Source organism: Leopardus geoffroyi, chromosome D1 (assembly GCF_018350155.1).
Source record: "Leopardus geoffroyi isolate Oge1 chromosome D1, O.geoffroyi_Oge1_pat1.0, whole genome shotgun sequence".
NCBI lineage: Eukaryota > Metazoa > Chordata > Mammalia > Carnivora > Felidae > Leopardus > Leopardus geoffroyi.
Window position 1 is genome coordinate 115326502 of NC_059329.1, and position 18766 is coordinate 115345267.

At 58.9% G+C, this 18766-nt stretch overlaps 1 protein-coding gene across 10 annotated transcripts in view; it reads right to left on the reverse strand.

Annotated features, from left to right (window-relative positions):
- The window catches only part of PHRF1 (PHD and ring finger domains 1), a 30486-nt gene that overhangs the window by 5285 nt on the left and 6435 nt on the right, over positions 1–18766 (reverse strand). For 5 of the 10 annotated variants that reach the window (XM_045486436.1, XM_045486434.1, XM_045486442.1 and 2 more), the window contains 10 exons: positions 15575–15798; positions 12686–12769; positions 11051–11169; positions 7608–7705; positions 7242–7417; positions 6264–6393; positions 2553–2680; positions 1348–1529; positions 875–994; positions 244–398 (listed from right to left, as the gene is read on the reverse strand). In XM_045486436.1, coding sequence (XP_045342392.1) covers positions 244–398; positions 875–994; positions 1348–1529; positions 2553–2680; positions 6264–6393; positions 7242–7417; positions 7608–7705; positions 11051–11169; positions 12686–12769; positions 15575–15798 — 1416 coding nt within the window. The remainder of the gene's footprint in view (positions 1–243; positions 399–874; positions 995–1347; positions 1530–2552; positions 2681–6263; positions 6394–7241; positions 7418–7607; positions 7706–11050; positions 11170–12685; positions 12770–15574; positions 15799–18766) is intronic. The other 5 variants (XM_045486438.1, XM_045486435.1, XM_045486441.1 and 2 more) reach the window with 2 other exon arrangements.

The following is an 18766-nucleotide window of genomic DNA, read 5'->3' on the forward strand; positions in this document are numbered from 1 at the left end:
CCGGAGACCCCACCATCATCTAAACTCAGCCTGCAAACTCTGTTCAGAAAGCGATGTTGACTTAACGGAAGCATGACCTCACGTAGAAAACTGCCTTTAGGTACGTTCTGAACAGAAACCTATTTTAGTCCAACGGTCTCGTCAGGACCCGTGGCTCACATGCCCCTCTCAACCGCCCCGAGCACCGAGGCAGAGAGGGCGCCCCCGCAGGCTCCACTGGGCGTCATGCAGAGGCCTCCTCACCTGCCTTCTTGGCACTGAGGGAGCCGTCCCGGTGGATGGTGATGTCTGCACTGTTCATCATCAGGAGGCTCTGGCCCGACAGGATGCTCCCCACTAGGTCTGGGACGGGGGCCTCGTCCACCTCTGGCTCGGGCGCCGCAGCAGGAACACTCCTCCTGCAGGTACAGACCCATTGCTGCCTCCCCGTGCCCCCCTGCCGCCCCCCAGGTCCCAGCCCTGCCAGACCTCGGTGTGGGGAGGGCATGAGACACCCCTGCCCCCAGTAGCTCTGACAAAAGACAAGCAAGCAGGCTGCCTGGAGGTGAAATCCTCTGGTGCTTCTGGCCCCAACTGCTACCAACAGGCAGGCTATTTACTAGTTTCGTTGTTTTTTTTTGTTTCTTTTTTTGTTTTTTTTTTTTAAATCAGGAGTGAAATAGAAGGAAAGCACCCAGCCAGGGGTGGCCGCCCTGGATAGCAGTCCCGTGACAGAGGTGGGCGGGCAGAAGCAGCCTCAAGCACCTGCAGCCTTCCTCCTGCTCCTCGTGCCCTTTACGGTGGCACGTCCTCAACAAACGGTCAAGGGAGGGGCCCCGGGAGAGGAGGTGCACCAGCCCCCCCCCCCCCGACCACTGTCCCTGTTGGCACACACCTGGAGAGCCCCACGGACACGGGCCTGGCCACGGGCCGGTGAGAGCGCAGTGCCGACTGGGACAGAACCCTCCTCTTGGCGCTCAAAGGGGAAGCAGGGTCCGCAGACTGCTCCTCGCTGCTGGAGAGAGCACACGGGCCACAGGAGCGGTGACCCCCACGGAAGGCCCAGGAGACCCCATGTCAGCCACACACATGGCGGCACCTGTGCCCCAAACCCGAACACGGGACCCACGTGGCAGCTTCGTGTCGGCAGCTGCATGCACCTCTGGGCGGGCCCAGGGCAGCAGGGACCGACATGCAGAACACCTTTCTCCCTGTTAGCGGCTGAGGCCCTACGGTGTCCCTTCTGGGCACCACCTGGGGGGGTCCGACGAGGGTGGGAGACTCAGGAACCGTTACCCTCTCTTTACCAACATGGGATCTGGGGCCCACTGTCCACGAAAAGGGGGGGAAGCCCCTCCCTGCGGTTACCTGTCAAAGGGGTCCAGCTCATAGGGGTCTCCGAAGAGCGACAGAGTGGCCACCCCGATGTCTGCACGCATCAGCCCCAGAGAGGGGTCCGCAGGCTTGTGCACGGACGGCGTGCAGGCCCCGCGGACGGGACCCCGGAGGCCCAGCGTCCGTGCAATGCGGGACCGAGCTGTGGCTTCATTCTGAACCGAAGTCACAAGAAAACCAGGAAGGGTGAGTGAGGCTCTGGAAACACCAGTGCGAGGACTAGTCTGCACCACACACACCAGACTAAGCGCTAAACCGCAGCTGACGGCTTCCACTGGGGGAACAACAGCGTTTCAGAGGTTTTGCCCCAGAGTTGAGGACTACGTCCCAACAGCCCCAACCCCCGCAACGCAAAACCACCGTCTGGTGATGTCCATCCACCCGAGGACGAGGGCTGGGGGCGGGGGGGGGGGCGGGTGCTCCCACCCCAAGCACGTGCAGGCAGCAACCCCTGGGGCACCCTGGCAGGGAGACGCTGACACACGCGGTCGGCTCTGTTCGGGGGCCAGAGGGCTGACGTCTGCCCGGCGGGAAGCGGGCGTGCCAGCACCCACGTGCGGCCACAGCTTCGGCTTCCCGTCCCTCCAGGAGTTCCGTCTGGACGAACCACCACAGCAGGTGCTCGAATGCCCCGCCGAAAACTAACAGAAACGTCTATGTGAGCGTATACCACGTGCGTGTGTGTTAACCAGGCAAAGGCGACGACCTTGAGCAGGAATTCACACACGGACGCGGCAAACGCTTGGCGGCAACCGAGCTTTTTATGTTTTATGTACTGGTGTGCTTTAACCGTCCAGCCCGGGAGCTGGGGTGAGGACAGACACCACGGAGCAGGACGCACAGCACAGGCGGGCGCTCACCGGGGGAGGCGCGCACACACTCAGAAGGCCCGCGGCAGACACGCGAACGAGGATAAGGAACAGCCTGGGACGGCGTCCACTCCCCACCCTCTGGCCTGTCTGCCCCTCCGCACCCCACAGGGCCCACCTCTGGGGTGCCCGGAGTTGCACACGACCCCTCCCTCAGGATGCCCAGCTCCAAAGGGTCCTGGCAAAACTCTCGTCCCAGCCCCACCTTTACTCTCTGCTGCAGAAAAGGGTCATGTTTATCAGCGACACTCTAAGTAAACACAGAAAGGAGGCTTCGTCTGAGTCCCACCCCGCTATCCGAGGGGCTACCTTTGACCTCTTCCCTTTTCTCTTCTTGGCACGACCCTGGCGTTTCTTAGACCTCGTCCCGGAGCCCCTGCTCTTCACAGACGACCTGGACTGGGTCTTCCTTCTTCCTGACGCCTTCTTCCGTCTTCCTACAAAGAGGACATTGAGAGTCTGTGCTTTACTGCGCGCCCTCAGGCCCCCACCCCACCCCACCCCACCCCACCCCACGCGTCCCCCTCCACGGACGTGCCGTGCACTGCCAGGACCCGGCACGCAGACAACTATACGTAGTGGCTTCAGGTTTGTAAATGGAGAAATCACGAAAAAACAGTGCTTCCTCACAAAGGAGCAAGAGAGGGAACGCAGCGCACAGCAAGGACAGAGTGTGACTCTGGAGTCTGCTCTGATCCGTAAACCTGACTTTTGTCACCAGTAAATGTTTTACATCATTATGAAACAAAATTAAATGGGGGGGAAAACAAAAAACAAAAAACCCCCTGACAACCAAGTTAGTAAAATGCAACAAAAGATCTGTGTCTGCTTGATCTGCCCAGAGGACTCCTTCCAACAGACTTAAAAACCGCCACGTACTTCCAGTAACACATCCTAGAGATTAAAGCGCACGAACACCCAGGCTTCAGGTGAGTCCGTCTCCTCAGGGGTGCCACCACGGGCCTGGGGGACCCTAATTCTAGGACACTCCAACACCCCCTGGAAAACCGCAGGGACCTCAGCCTGGAAGGAGGGGATTCTAAGGAGACAGAGGGATCGGCCCTCATGACGTACGTACGTTTTAATACGCATCAAATGCATCTAGCTCCCTACGTTCACGATGGGGCTAAAAATCCCAAGCGATCGTGATCGCTGCTGAGGAGGCTACTAGTCACGCGGTGGTTCTGAGAACTGGTCAATAAAGGAAACAAGCCAACGCCTGAAGTGCTTTGCCCACAAAAACCGCAGGAGTGGGAAGCAGCCAGTGCCAGGAGCAAAGGCTCTCTGCACCTTCCTCGGTGCGAGCGCGGGTCTGAGCGGAGCGCAGAGACCGCAGCCCAGGGAGCCCAGCAGTCACTGCTGCCCACCCCCCCGCCCCCTCCCCGGGCAGCTGGCAAACACAAAAGCAAAGAGCTAAGGACGCACAGCTCCACCAGCGGCCCACGGTCTCTGCCCGCCGGGGAGCAGCGCGGACGGGCAACCCCACTATCAAGACGACACAGAGACACTTACCAGGCACAGCTGCCGGTGCAACGTGGATCCTGTTTGGCTCTGGATTCAAATATACCATTTTTCAAAATTCTACCTCACTTACGACACAATTAGAACCTTCAATACTAACAGACTCATGGGGTTAAGGAATTACTGTTCCCCTCCTCAGGTGCAACAGTGATACTGTGCTTAACTTAAAAAAAAGACACGGGGCGCCTGGGTGGCTCGGTCAATTAAGCGTCCAACTTCGGCTCAGGTCATGATCTCACGGTTCGTGAGTTCAAGCCCCACGTCACGCTCTGTGCTGACAACTCAGAGACTGGAATCTGCTTTGGATTCTGTGACCTCCTCTCTGTCCCTACCCTGCTCGCGCTGTCTCAAAAGCAAATAAACATTAAAAAAATTTTTTTTTTTAAAAACCAAAGGAGAAAGAAAAGAAGACGGAAGGAAGGAAGGAAGGAAGGAAGGAAGGAAGGAAGGAAGGAAAAGACAAGACACAAAGGCCGTGCTTCCAGGGCTCCTGGGAGGGAGCAGGTGAGTGAGGGAGAGGGAGGCCAGGCCAGGCTGGCTCCGTGGGGACTCCACTCGTTCGTCCCAACGTTTCCACCACTTTGGCAGAAGTCTATAAAAAGCATTAAAAAACTCACTAGCAAAGCCAACAGAAGAAAACCAAAACAGCAAAAAGGCACAACCAAGCACAGATCTACGCAGCTGCCCGCACACAGGTAGAGTGCACGCCAGGGGCTTGGTGGTGTGCACGTGAGGGACGGAGGAAAACCCCTGCAGTCAGTCCTGCCTGCTCAGCGCTGGCACGACCCAGCCGTGACCCTGAGGCCACTGTCTAATGGAGAATCAGCGAGCAGGCCCGGTGCTGGCCCTGAGGAGTCGAGTTTCTAACACAAGGAGACACAGACGGGAGACACGAGGAAAACCTCAGGAACGGTATGACCGTGGTGTGGATTCCCCAGCTCCAACAGCCGGGAGCGATGACCGAGCCCTGGCAGAGAACTCGCGTGGAGCTCAGTTTGCTATTGTGAGTCCTGCTCCGGCGGACAGGAGAGAGCATCCCCGAAAAAGGGGAGAGGCCACACGAGGCACGCGGACACAGGTGGCCACTCCAGCACAGCCCCAAGCAGGAAGCTGGGACAGCACCGGGTCTCCGCCATGACGGTGGGGGACACAGGGCACGTCCAACACACACCGAGTCACAAGAAAGCTCACTGGCATGGTGAGGACACACGCCGCCCGGTCCCTGCGTGGGCGAGGACGCACAGCACTCCGGTTCACAGACTGCCGACAGGGGTACAAAGTGCTACGTGACCTGGGATGCACATCTACCCGATGAGCCAGCAGCCGGGTCCTGCGCTGACCCGAAATGAAACCCTGCCCACAGGAGACGGGTACTCGAACGGGCAGGACTTCGCGCCTTTGTCCTCCACGGCCGTGATCACAACACAAAGTCGACCCTGGACAGCAAAGGGGACAAAGTGCGGCCTTTCCGTGTATGGGGGGGCAGACTGTGGGGGGGGGGGGGCTCCCTCAACAACAAGCAGAAGCCAGCCAGCCACTGGCACCCACAACCACACACGCTAAGCTGGAGCACATTCAGCACCTCACAAAGGTCTCGTTACGTGAAGTCTGAAAACACACCAAACTGACACCCAGCGCTGAGGAGGACAGCAGGGCTGCCTGGCGGGGCTGGGACGGGACCTGCCTGGGACGGGACCTGGCTGGCGGGGCTGGGACGGGACCTGCCTGGGACGGGACCTGGCTGGCGGGGCTGGGACGGGACCCGCCTGGGACGGGACCTGGCTGGCGGGGCTGGGACGGGACCCGCCTGGGACGGGACCCGGCTGGCGGGGCTGGGACGGGACCCGCCTAGGACGGGACCCGGCTGGCGGGGCTGGGACCTGGCTGGAGGGGCTGGGACGGGCGGGGCCGAGCCAGCTGGACGTTACGTCTATCAAACCTGGAACCACACGGAGCGGACACAGCACATTCTTATCTCGATGAAGTGGACTTTAAAGACCTCGGATCATAAGCCGTGAATAAGACAGGTGTCCGTGAGGCTGCACTGGTCACACGTGATGGAGCAGAAGGAAAGGGGCCCCTGGGAGCACAGTGCTGACTGAAGAACGCACAGCTTGGAAACACGTGGCAAGAAAGCAATGAATTAATCATCGTAATTGCTCCCACACAGCAAAGTCCAGGACCGGGGTCTTCCTGATCTACTGTGGCATTTAGGGAAAAGAAAAAGGCAATTCTGCCAAATTCTCCAGAAGCTTCCTAACCAACGACACGAAGGCCAAGTGGCCCCGACACGCACGCAGAGAGCACGGCCGCAGGGACCTCACCGCCCACAGTGGGTGTTCGCAAGGATGACGCGGACCAGACCCAGCTGGCCCACAAGACGTGTGTGTGCCACTTCTGCCACTTGAAAACCCAGGTGACGGTGGCAGGAGGGACTCCAGGGGAAGGCCCTGCGGGGCGAGCGTGCGGCCCTCACCGAGCCAGCACACCCGGGCTTACCTGCTCTCCTCCTGCGTTTTGCGGGGGCTCGGGGCGCCACGGGGCGCTGGTACACGGCAGTGCTCAGACCGGCAGCGACAGCCTCAATGGTCTCATCCAGCAGAGAAGACATGAGGTACCGTGGGACATGCTACACGAGAAGGAGGGTGCCGTCAGCAAGGCGACTGCCCTCAGGCTGTTCATACTGCCCGCTGTACCCCGTGAGGACTCTGGGCAGCCCTGCTGGGGAGCGCTCGAGGGTCAACCCTGCACACGCCCCGCCAGGCTAACCGCAAAAGCCAGACGGCCACCAAGAGCTTCCTGTGGGCACTATGGGGCCGGGGGGGGGGGGGGGGGTGCTCCTGAGAAGCAAGTTCAGGGTGAGAATAAAGAATGAGGGCCAGGCAGGCCGCAAGGAGCCAACGGCACAGCCAGTGCCAACGAGTCAGCACACCGTGCCGGTGCAGAGCCAGCCGACACAGTCTGGGGACCAGAGAGAAGAGATCGAGGGACAGAGAGGAAAGAGCAGCCAGACGCAGGGCACCAGGTGGACACGGGAGCGGGTGATGGCGTGGGGCACCGGCCCCCACAAAGTCCTCCGCCCCTCCCCATCGGCTGATGCCCCCTTGGGTGAGCACGCCGACCTGTGACAGGCACTGCTGCCCCCGGTTGGTGCTGCTACAGGACGGGGCGCACACCCGGAGGGAGGCTGGAAGGGTCGGCGTGGGGCCCTCCCTGCAGGACTGTGGACTGGAAGAGACCAGCTCTCTGCTCCTGCTCCCTCGGGCCTGCCGGGCTCGGTTCCCCGCACGGCAGCCAGGACACGCCCACAGGTGCACGCCGCTGCCCTCGCAGGCCCCACCCTGCCATCCGCACCCCTCCGCTGTGCCCACCACCCAGAGCGTTTGGGCAGCCGAGGTGCACCAAGACGGGGGCGGGCAGCACCCAGAGGGGCTGAACCAGGAGCAGCCTCGCAGCCACAGCGTCGTGCGCACCCACCTGGATTCTCCTGGCGGTGGAGATCCGATTCCGGTTCACGGTCGCTCGGACTCTCTCGCTCTGTCGTGTCCTGGCAATGGCACGGGTCCTCCCCACGTGAGGCCGAAGCCGGCTGGTGGTGGGCACCACGTCAGCCAAGATCAGGGAGACCTCCTCCTCACTCACGGGACCTGCATCTGGGAAGAAAGAAAACCCTGGACTGACGTGGGGCTGCCACGCCCCCATCCTGGCAGGGGGACTGAGTAGGAGGCGGGGGGCATCCCCCTGGAGCCTGGGCTGCCCTGCTGGAGAGCCCTGAAAGTTCTCCCACAAGACGAGAAGCCCCCCGCCCCCCCCAGCATGCCCTGCCTGAGAAGGAAACATTACCAGCGGTGGGAGCAGCTCCAGGGGCAGCACATTCGGGACAGAACCACTCGTCCACTGGTACCTCCTGGAGAGGAGGGTCCAAACATTCCATGTGGTACCTACCGGAACACAAGGGTGGCAGACAAGCATCAGTCTCCCTGCCGTAACTGAGTGAGCCACACAACAGTCATCCAAATGGGCCCCAAGGCCGCCGTGCACCCTGCTATAGACTGGACTGTGTCCCCTGAAAGCAAACACTCAGTGTGACTGTATTTGGAGATGGGGCCTCTGGGGAAGGGGGGAATTAAATGAGGTCATGAGGGTGGTCACCGTGGACCCAGGTCCTTAGGAAAGGGAGGGACCCAGAGCTCCCTCTCCCCAGCAGAGGGGACACCACAAGCACACAGCAAGAAGGTGCTGCTGGCAGCCTGGGTCGCCTCCCCAGAGCCTGACCCGGAGGCACCTGGAGCCCACCCAGAGGTGTGCTCAGATGGGAGAGAGCAGGCTGGTGATACTCCTGCAGTCCTTCCCGGGGGCATGCTGGGGATCTCTGCTCACCAAAAGGGGCTCTGACAGCCCCTGAACCCTGCAGGGCACGCGCACTACGTGGACAGACCAAGCTAAGCAAGTGGCCACCTGACCGGGGCCACTGCGGCCTGTGGGGGCTCTGCCACTGACCGTGGCAGGGATCTGGCGCCTGCCTGTGGCTGGAGGCTCATCTCCGGTTAGCAGACATCAGCTTGCCCTCCCCCAACCCGGCTGTCACTCAGCAGCCCCGAGAGTTTCAAACGTTGACACCTTACACTTCATACTCCAGTCTGAGAAGCTCAGGGAAAAAGAAGGGTTCTGTCTGCTGAAAGCAAATGGAAATGCAGCCTGACCATGGTTTTCCAGGCGCTTCAATCCAGTCTTCATGGAAAGCAGTTTGGGAGGAGTCCCCGCTGGCATGGGCCACCTGCGCCAGCCTGCTCCAAACTTCATCCCAAGACCCCACACGGCCCTGAGCCAGGCAAAACCCCATGCGGACACCCTGCCCTGAAGACACGAGGGCAGACTCAACTCCGCTTACAGACCACGTACTGCTCACGGTGCTGGCACACGAGCAGCCAGGGACACAGAATTCCAGGTGGAAGCCCTCGCCCCATGAACCCCTCGCCAGGACCTCACATGAGAACCGCAGGGATGGGGGTGAGGGGGCTCCTCCTAGAGTGTAACTCAGCCCAGCGTCAAGTCCTAGGGAGCACCCCAAAACCCCAAGTAGATTCCAGCCTCAGAAGATCCTCCCCTATGTGGTCTCGGGAACAAAATCTCACAAAGCATTCCAAGGATCCAACATGGGCCACCCTACGTTCTCCTCACACAAGCTCCAGGGCCTCAAGCAGAGGCCACTGGTGCGTGTGACGGGTGCCCAACCCGGCCAGCCTACGTCCAGCACAGTCACCCCACGGGGTAGACTCACACCCAGTGAGGTCCACAAGATGCCCATGAGGATGGGGGCATAGCTCCCGTGCCAGGCATGCTGCTCTGCCCAGCAATCACAGCCCCCGAGAATGGACCGCCTACCCGGCAAGGACAGCTGTGGCTACGTGATGCGGTGATGTCAACTGTCTCCCTAGTGACTGCCCCTCTATGTTAAACAGAGAAGTTTAAAAAATCAGAGATGCTCTTTATCTTACTTCCTGTAACAACGAAAGGATGTGGCATATTCCTGTTATCTACAGAAAACCTTACGACTCTATTTTCAGAAGAACAGTAGAGTAATTTCAGACTTGATTTTTAAGTTAAAAAACAACCGTTAACGAAAACTGAGCAGACTGCAGGGGTGCCTGTGGGGCTCAGTCACCGAAGCGTCTGACTTGGGCTCAGGTCAAGATCTCTCGGCTCATGGGTTCGAGCTCCACATCAGGCTCTGTGCTGACAGCTCAGAGCCTGGAGCCTGCTTCGGATTCTGTCTCTCCCTCTCTGTCCCTCTCCCGCTCTCTCTCTCTCTCTCTCAAAAATAAAAAAAACATTAAAAAAACAAATTAAGCAGACTGCAAATATTAACAGTCTGAGGACGTTTGGACACGGAAGACCTACACTTAAAGAGCCGTAATGTTTAGTTCCATCAGCATCTTTTTGTACAGAGTGCTGTCCGCAAGGCCAGCAGAAGACACCCAAGTTTAGCACTCGGCTGGGGGCCGTGGGCTGCAGAGGCAGGGCTAGTGACAAGGGCCACAGGCAGGCCTTCTTCCCACCTCGAATGGCCTCTCCTGCAGCATCCAGCTGTCCTCGGCCCTTCCTTCACATGCCCAGAATGACCACGAACACACCGGGAAAGGATCTGTTTTAGGTGTGAGCAGAGTTCTGAGGGCTAAGCTACCCTCTTGGCCCCAGGTCCCCACGAAACCACATTTCTTCAGCTTCCTGCTTGCACTCAGTCCCATCAGTAAATTAGCACAGGGACAGCAAGAGCAGGGCGCTGGCTCTGTCACCCAAGGCAGCACTCTCCTGTCCGCCAGACTCACAGCCACCAGTGAGCGGGGGCTGTCAGACCAGGCGACTCCCAGAGACCCCACGCTGGAGCACGGATCCAGCACGCGCACAGGCAGAGCCTTGCAAGAAGGGAGACCAGACAGCGCGTATCTGAGCCTAGCAGGTGGGACTGGAGAGGGAGGCCCCTGGGAGGTGCCTCGGGAAGACAAAACGCACAGCACATGGCATCTGTCTGGGGAGGAAGGCACCCGGAAGGTGAGCTCCGGTCAGCAGTCAGAGGGAACAAACGCTGCGCCTCCAGAGCCAGCTCTGGGCCCACCAGGGCTCGACACTTCCTACCTCCTGCTGCTTCTCAGTCCAGGCCTCAAAGGAGCTACCTGTTACCCAAGAGAAAGTTCCAAACCTGCCAGCCTCACGGGATTCTCTGCCCCTCGTGCCCCAAAGGAGAAGTTTCTGTAGCCCTCTCACCACAGCCTGGTGGCAGAAAAATTCCTCAGACACCCAGCAATGCCTCCTGTGCTGGAAGGAGGCCCAAGAAAGGCTCCCAGGAGCCAGGGCCTGCTGGACACAGGGTCACCTGCCCTCACAGAAAGCAGGGGTCCTGCACAAGCCCTTCTCTGGGCCCCCGGCCCCAATCTCTCACGTGCCCCTCACCTTTTCGCTGTCTCGATGCGTCACGTGCATCTTTGTGAGTCCCCTTAGAATATCCTGGGGGAACGGGCAGAAGATATAAATACAGCGGGAACAAAAGAGCCTGGGAGACCTGCTGGTTACCCACCAGCGGCCTGGGATTCAGCGTTCTGAATACCGGGGGGCGTGGCCCCCCTGAGCATCACAGAGAAGATCTGTGGGTACGAAGCACAGAAGCAGCCCTGCAGGACTGCCCTCTGACACGTTAACACTCCAGTCTCAGAGGCTGGGCTCGGCAGGGACCGGGGCACAAAGGCCTCGTCTGCCTCGGAAGCCGCCCTGCGTCACACCCTGCTCACCCTGCGTCACAGCCGTCGCAGAGAAGCAGCCGGTCCTCCCGGTCGCTCCTGCCACACACTTCACAAAAGGTGGGGTCTTCCTCCTCATCCCGGCCGGCTCTGGCGTTTTCCACTGGAATCTGAAACAGACAAGCCCCGCTGGTCAGCGATAAGCGGAGCCCAAACCCGAGGCGCGGCTGCTGGGCCGGTGCAGCGCACACTGAGCCGCCTCGCGACACGCACGCAGGCTCCGTGGGCCCGGAGGCTCTGGGGCAAAGTGCACACGGCAACCACGTGCAGGCAGTTAGCCAAGAGAAACAGCGAACCCAACGGAAAACAAAGGACGACCCATGGAAAGGTCCCACAGACCAAGCAGGTGGGGACACCCAGGGCCGCGGCGCTGGAGATGTGAAGAGGGAAGAGGGAAGAGAATAAAAGCCGGAGGCCTTCATTCTCTCGAGAACCGTGGCCGTGGCGGTCAAGTGCGCTGCTGCGCCGTGGCAGCGGTGGTCACAGCTGCGCACGGAGAACAGCCCACTACGGGCAGGCGAGGAGGCGCGACCACCAAGACTCCGTGATCCAGGGCCTGAGACGCACCGGGTGTTCAGACGCTTCCTTCCCCTGCCCGTCTCCCCGCGCCCTGGAACAACACGGCCTCCGCGCTTCTCTCCGTCCGTCCGCGTCAGCACCCCAGGTCACACACCCCACCGCTCGCTCGCCCTTTACTCCGGGGCCAGGATGGGACTTGGGGGCCACCCCAGCCTCCGGCATCGTCTGCACTGGACTCGGAGTCACTCTCCGATCTTCCCCAACTGCACTAGCCGGTGTGCCCCCTGGACTCCCCACCCCCCAGGTCCCCGCACACACAGGAAGGGCTTGGGGACATGCACTTGGGTGGCAGATGCTCCAGGCAGGCGAGGACCGGCTACAGGGAAACGGAGGCCCCGGTTCCAGGGAAGGAGGACAGTGTCTGGGACAGGTGACGGGGGCCCGAATGAGCAGAAGCAGAGCCGCCACCTCCAGCCCAGCACTGTGCCCACGAGAAATCTGCACACGAAGAGCCAAGTCCCCGCGCATCTATGGCTTTGTGCGCCATGTAAATAAAACGGCAGGTCTATGGCTAGCTGAACGACACACGTCGAAGGCGGGTCCTCGAGTCTCTGTAACGTTTCTCCTCAGCAACAGAAGACGTTAACAGGCCTTTCAAGCCTCTCACGAGCAGACAAGCAAAAGAACAAAGGAGAACCACTTCCTGTCCCCAGCCCCCCTGGCACACGGCCCCGCCCCGGCCCAGCACCAGCAGATGCATGGTCCCGAGACAGCAGGCGTCCTCTCCCAGGTCTGGCCTCCCCCGTGGCTGTCGTGGCCGAAGAGAAGCTGTGAGCAGTAGAGAAGGCTTGTGGGAGCGGGGGAGAGGAAGTGCGAGGGACACGCCAGCTGCACCGCCCATAGCACGCGGGCCCCTCGACAAGACAGCGCACCCTTCTGGCCGCTGCTCGCGCTCCAGACACTTCCGCGGGTTTCTCAAAAGCACTTAACCAGTATTTACTCACTTCAGGAAAGCAAATCAGCTTGTGGGCGCACGTTCTCCCGTTAGACAGGGACCAACATGATAAGGTGTGGGGAGGGGCCCTCTAGCACAGCATCTGCACTTACCTTCTTCAAGATTTTACCGCCAAACCGAGCTCGAATACAGATACATTTAAATATAGTTCGATCAACTGGACAGGAATTGGCATTCTGTAAGAAATAAAAATTGCATCGGGATCCTATAGGATCGTTTTCACGATTAATACCACATTCGAAATAAAACATTCCCTTAGAAGCGAGAACTTCGTCTTACACTGAAAATCTACTTTCTGCGGTCCACGTGCCCTGTGCCGAGTGGCTGGGAGCACAGCAGCGAAGCCAAAAGACAAACCCCCACCGTGCAGGGCTGCTCTCCTGCTGGGGAGGAGGGAAGGCAGGCTAGCTGTGAGCGCACACATAACACGCACGCACGTATGCGCACACACGCGCACGCGTGGCACGCACGTGCTAAATGCTAGGCACAAAGCGGGATGGGGGCCTTCCTGGGCTGGCCTCCAGCCAGGCCAGCCAGGATGCTGGCCATTTCTGCGTCCCCTACCCCCTGGGCCGCGGTTCTCTGCGTGCACGAGGTTGCTCAACGTCTGTTTCTTAGTAAATGCTGGTATTTCTTCACATAGTGTGGCCGGCTGCCCATCAGATGTGACAAATGTTTCTTCTTTACTAATACGGTTTGGACACGTAGAAGTTTGTTTTAAAATACCTCTATCGTGCAGATCATACCCAACAACATGCACTCGAAACCTGACAAATTGACATCTGTGTGGTCAGCACCCAAGCCCTCCAGCCCCTCCCACCCACCCCTGCTCTGTCCCCTGGGGCTCCAGATGCCTGCCCTCAGGACCGGGACTCCAGCTGCACACGCCCACTCTTCACCAGCAGGTGCGTCCGAACGGTTGCCGGTGGTCGCCGGTTCCCGTGCCGTGTCCCACGCGGCGGGTAAAGACAAGCCGCCCACCCACCCGAGCAGGGTCTGCACGGATGGACTCCCATCCTCTCGCCAGCTCACAGGGCAACGGTGCATGAGCCACGTGGCTGGACACGTTACACCACCTCCACTCTGGGAGGTCCAGGGGCTCCCATCCTCCCGGGTCTCTGGTCTACACTGCGCTAAGCCTCCTTCCCTGTCCCGACAGTTCCCGCATTTTCCCACAAAGGCTTCAGAGCACCACTTGCTAACTTCCAATCCTGGGGGGGGGGGGGGGGGGGCGCGAGCGGGCCCCCTTCCTCTCCATCTCTCCCACATGCCTGGAGAGCCCCGCTCCCCGCAGTGTGAGATGCTACCTGCTGTTTGCCGTGTGTGGTTGTCCCTACGAGTCCCCGCCACGCTCCCGGGGCCTGGTCTCCATTCCCGGACCAACCTGGTATACTCACCGGAGTTGTACAGATCCTAACAGCCGGCACGCGACTGCCCTTTTTCAAAAGGACTGCCAATTCTTGGCATTTGCTTTCTCTCCTCTACGAATCTCACGGCCCCGCTAGGCCCTGATGCTCTGGTTAGGGTGGCAATGAACTTGTACATGACTGCCATCTCTCTGAGGTGGGATTTCCCTTCCAGAAAGTGCTTTCTTCAGTCAGTCTCAAAGGTTTTAGAAAACCTCTCTAAAGGTCTCACGTGTCTTTTCAGGACTTACTTCTACGTATACTGTAACTTTTAATCTGTATTAGTCTTGTGTCTGGCAATCTTGCTGAACTCCACATTACAGCAGCTCCTCGGTAAGATATCTGTATCGGTAACTTACTACTTGTTAGTAGAAATGATAACTTCTCCTACACGACACTTACACCTTTGTTTTCTCCTCGCACTATTCCAGTACAACATCGACTAGGAGACAACCACCACCTGGTGGTGTTCCTCCATTTCCAAGGCTCTGCCCGCCACAAAAACCTAAACCTTGATCTGACGTGTGCTATGGATCCAGCGCCACAGAGCAGGAACTAGCGGCATCAGGACGGGGACGCCCTCAATCGACAGACACCACAGGGAGCCAGCAGCCGCGTGGCCATGCGGACGGGTCACACAAACTCCCACTGGAGACGCTCTGAGCTCTCTGGGAAAACGGGGAGCAGGGCTGGGGTTAGAGGCTACGGTGCTGCTGTTAATCTCGCTGAGTGAGGTGGTGGCACGGAGGTCTGCCACCCTCACACTGCGTCCACGTTGGTGAACTTACAGGGGAGGGGGGAGAGGATGAGACAAAACACGGAAAGCAGACTTAACGGTTCCTGAAGATGGGGGTGGGGGGCCCACACCGCTCCTCCTGTACCGTTCTACTTCTTTGAAATGTCTCACGGTAGAAAGTTTAATACAAGGGGGCTCCTGCTTCTAAAACTCATCACGAAATACACCGCGTCTTTCTGGTAAATTCCCTTCAACTGTTTCAAGGATGGCTCCCTTCACTGCCGGTTATGACTCACTGCCAAACTGAATCGCGTGCTTTCTCTGCCTCTCTGAGATGACCCCACCTTGTGAGACTACAGCATACTAGGCTGACTCTGCTGGCCACACACTGCGCCCAGGTCATTCAGAATTTCTGCAGACAGGTCCCCCAGGGATACCAACCCATAAATAATCCTCCTCATCCAATGCCCCACAGTGAGCTTTATCAGCAACCCCAACGGCACACCAACAAAGCAAAGACCGGTCTAGGACCCAACCCTGTGGCCCCAATTTCTACTGTAGAGGAGAGAGAAGCGCCAGCAAAAGGCTAGCAACTGACAGGGTCACTTGCAAGTGGACAGAGGGGGGTGCCCGGGTGGTTCGGTCGGTTGAGCCTGACTCTCGATGTCGGCTCAGATCACGATCTCATAGTTCGTGGGCTGTGCTAACAGCACAGAGCCTGCCTGGGGCTCTCTCACTCTCCCCCCCTCTCTGCTCCTCTCCCATAAATAAACTTAATGAAAACAAAAAGTCAACGGAGAGAGGCCATCCTGAAGGAAGAACCTCAGAGCCTCGCTCACCTTCGACCATTCCACAATACAGTCCAGGCAGAAATAATGGGCACAGTTCTCCGGTGTCCCCAGGGCCTGGTCCCGGAAAGCATTGAGACAAATCGGGCAGCTCTCGGAATCGTCATCAGAATTAAATGCGCCATTGGCTTCCAACGTCCCCTGAGTATCTGCCACGGCCACTAACGTTTCCAAGCCTCCTTCTTCTCTTCCTTCTTCTTCAGAATCTTCAGAACCTTGAGAAAGAAGGAGCACAACTTTGTGAGCCGGGACACTGGAAGCAAGCAGCCCACAACTGCACTCAGGAAAGTGTGTTTCCAAACCCCACACTCAAGGGACAGATCCCTTTCCTGCAGCCCTGCCCAGTGTAACCATCCCCGAGCACCTCACCCTGAAGCTGTGTCCAAGCTAAGGGGATGTGACACTGGCTGAGTGGCCATACCAGCTCCTCTAGCCCCCACCTGGAGGCAGAATCAGAACCCTCACGATCAGGGCAGGTCCCAGGGGCCACCCCCTTCTGACAACTGGGTTCCCTGCGGTGGCCCTGCTCGGCACAGCAGCCTCCAGACGGCGCCACGTGACCCCAAAACCCTTCTCAAAACATGATGTTAACAAGCCATCTGTCTCCGAGTGACACCTCTCTTATAGCTCTCGTTTTTCTTTTTTTGGGGACGTAGGGAACATAGATCCCTAACTAGGCAATTTGGCCAAACAGTTCTGATCAGTTTCTGAGAAGTTCTAAGGAGAAAAGGAGACACTTTGAGTTCAGTACAGCAGTTGACACGTGCGTTTAGTTTTCTCTCCCTCCCAAACTCCACTAAAATAGAGACCCGAATTCACTTGCACCAGAGGTGTGGCAGGCAGGGTCCTCATGAGCCCCAGCACTCCTCCCCCTCCAATCCACTGAAGTGTGGACATACCAAGTGACTCAATTCCCTCTGCATGGCGGAGGGAACGATCCCTGGGGGCTCAAACTATTCAGGTGACTCCTCTAACAGCCGTGCTCCCCAGATGGTTGCAGAGAAAGAAGTCAGGGGGATGTGCTCCCGCGGCTGACATGACGTGCCGTGCGGACGAACGGAGGCCTCTAGGCGGTGAGGACAGTCTCCGGCCGGCAGCCGGCCAGCAGTCAGGACCTCAGCCCTACCCCCGCAAGGATCTGGACCCTGCCAACAAGCAGTGACCCCGGCGGAGGACCCTGAGCCTCAGACGGGAATCGTGGCCCTGTGACCCCTTGATGTCAGCTGGTGAGACCTGCGCGAAGGACCAGCAACCCACACCTGGACAGCTGGCCCCCAAACACGGAGACAGTGAGCACCCTGTCCTGAGCTGCCAGGCTGGTGACGATTCGTTACACGACAAGGAAAAAAAAGAAAAGAAAAGAATGAAATTGGCACGTACAAAATTTTGGAAAAGGCCAGGCAGAAAGCTGCGTGAACACGGGACTTTGCTCCGCTTTCCTGCTTTGCTGGAAAGGGCCAAGGAAGCAGAAGCAGGTCGAAGCCAGGTGACCAGGCTCTTCCTACTGAATTCCAAAAGGCAAAGAACCGTCCACCTGAGGGCCACCTGGGCCTTGTGCAGCACCTCGGCTCACAGAGCAATGCCTCCGAAGTCTCTGAGGGACAGTGACCAGCACTGATGAGGGTGGACACTCGTGCAGATGCGTGAGGCCCTGACTCATCTACCTCTGCCCACCCCTTCTCAGGGGCTGCTGGAGGTGCTCCCGACCCGTCGGGGGGGCAAACCGAGGACAGTGCAGATGAGGGTGCCAGCCTGGCTTGGCAGTGGGCAGCGGGCCTGAAAACCCGAGTGCTGAGGAACACAGGGTCCCGGAGAAGGGCATGGTCCCTGCTGGAAGAGACTGGAGTGGCCCAGGGCCGTGCCCGGAGCCGGCCACCGTGACTCACACTCCCTCGTCCACGATGGCAACCTGCGGCGCTCGCGAGCGCGCAGCCTGGGGGGCGGGGGCGAGGCCACACGCAGATCAGAGCCCTAAGTCCTCAGGTTTTATGGTAAGACTTAAGCAGATAATACTTAAATTGGAAACTCAGCAGACAGCAGTCAAGCGGTTTTCAGGAACAAACACTAGAGCAAGAAAAGCAGCAAGTAGAAAAAGCACCCCTGGGAAGGGCCAGGCCTAAAGGGGTGCAGGAAGTGCCCTTGTAGGAAACTCCCTTCTCAAGGTCTGACCACACTTCCCACACGGCACCTCTTTCGCTTCAAAGACTGAAGGGCACACGATTACGCTTCCAGGCCCGCCAGCCACACGCCCAGGGCCCCGCGGCCTCCCTTCCTGGGGCTCCTCGCCACCTGCAGGCTCTGGTCCCGCATCTCCTTCTCTCCTGTCCTTCAGATCACAGCTTAGACGGGGCCTCTCTGGAAGTCTCTTGCTTCTCCAGGGCCATAGAGCGCCCTTCCCGCGACACCCCTGCACACCCACTCTTGACACGGATTACCCTTATTATAACTGCTTCTTTGTGCCACTGTGTCTGCTGCTAAGTGGTGAGCTCAGGAGCAGCAGGGACCCCAGCCGAGCTGGCTCCTGCGCTCCCTCAGGCCCTGCCCAGATTCTCTGGCACCCAACAGGCCCTCAGACCTTTGCTCGAGGGAGGAGGTCTTCTGGCTTCAGCCCTGTCAGCGCTGACTGTCTGTGCCTGAGACCAACGCCCCAACTCAATCTTGGGGGATATGCAGAAGAGCAGTAGTCGTGACCTGCAAACTCGGGCAGGATCTCACATCCCTGTGTACAGGATTCAACACTAACTCTGGGGGCGCCTGGGTGGCCCAGTCGATTGAGTGGCGCCCCTGAGTGTACCACTCTTGATTTCAGCTCAGGTCATGATCTCGCTCCCAGTTTGTGTGTTTGAGTCCTGCATCTGGGCTCCGCCCACTCTCTGCCCCTCCCCCACTAGCGCTCTGCTCTCTCCGGAAAAAAATAAAACTTATTAAAAAATCTAACTCTGGGGGGCTCCTGGGTGGCTCAGTCGGTTAAGCGTCCGACTTTGGCTCAGGTCATGATCTCATGGTTTGTGAGTTCGAGCCCCACGTCAGGCTCTGTGCTGACAGCTCAGAGCCTGGAGCCTGCTTCAGATTCTGTGTCTCCCTCTCTCTCTCTGACCCTCCCCCGTTCATGCTCTGTCTCTCTCTGTCTCAAAAATAAATAAACATTTAAAAAAAAAAAATCTGACTCTGGAAGAATAGGTC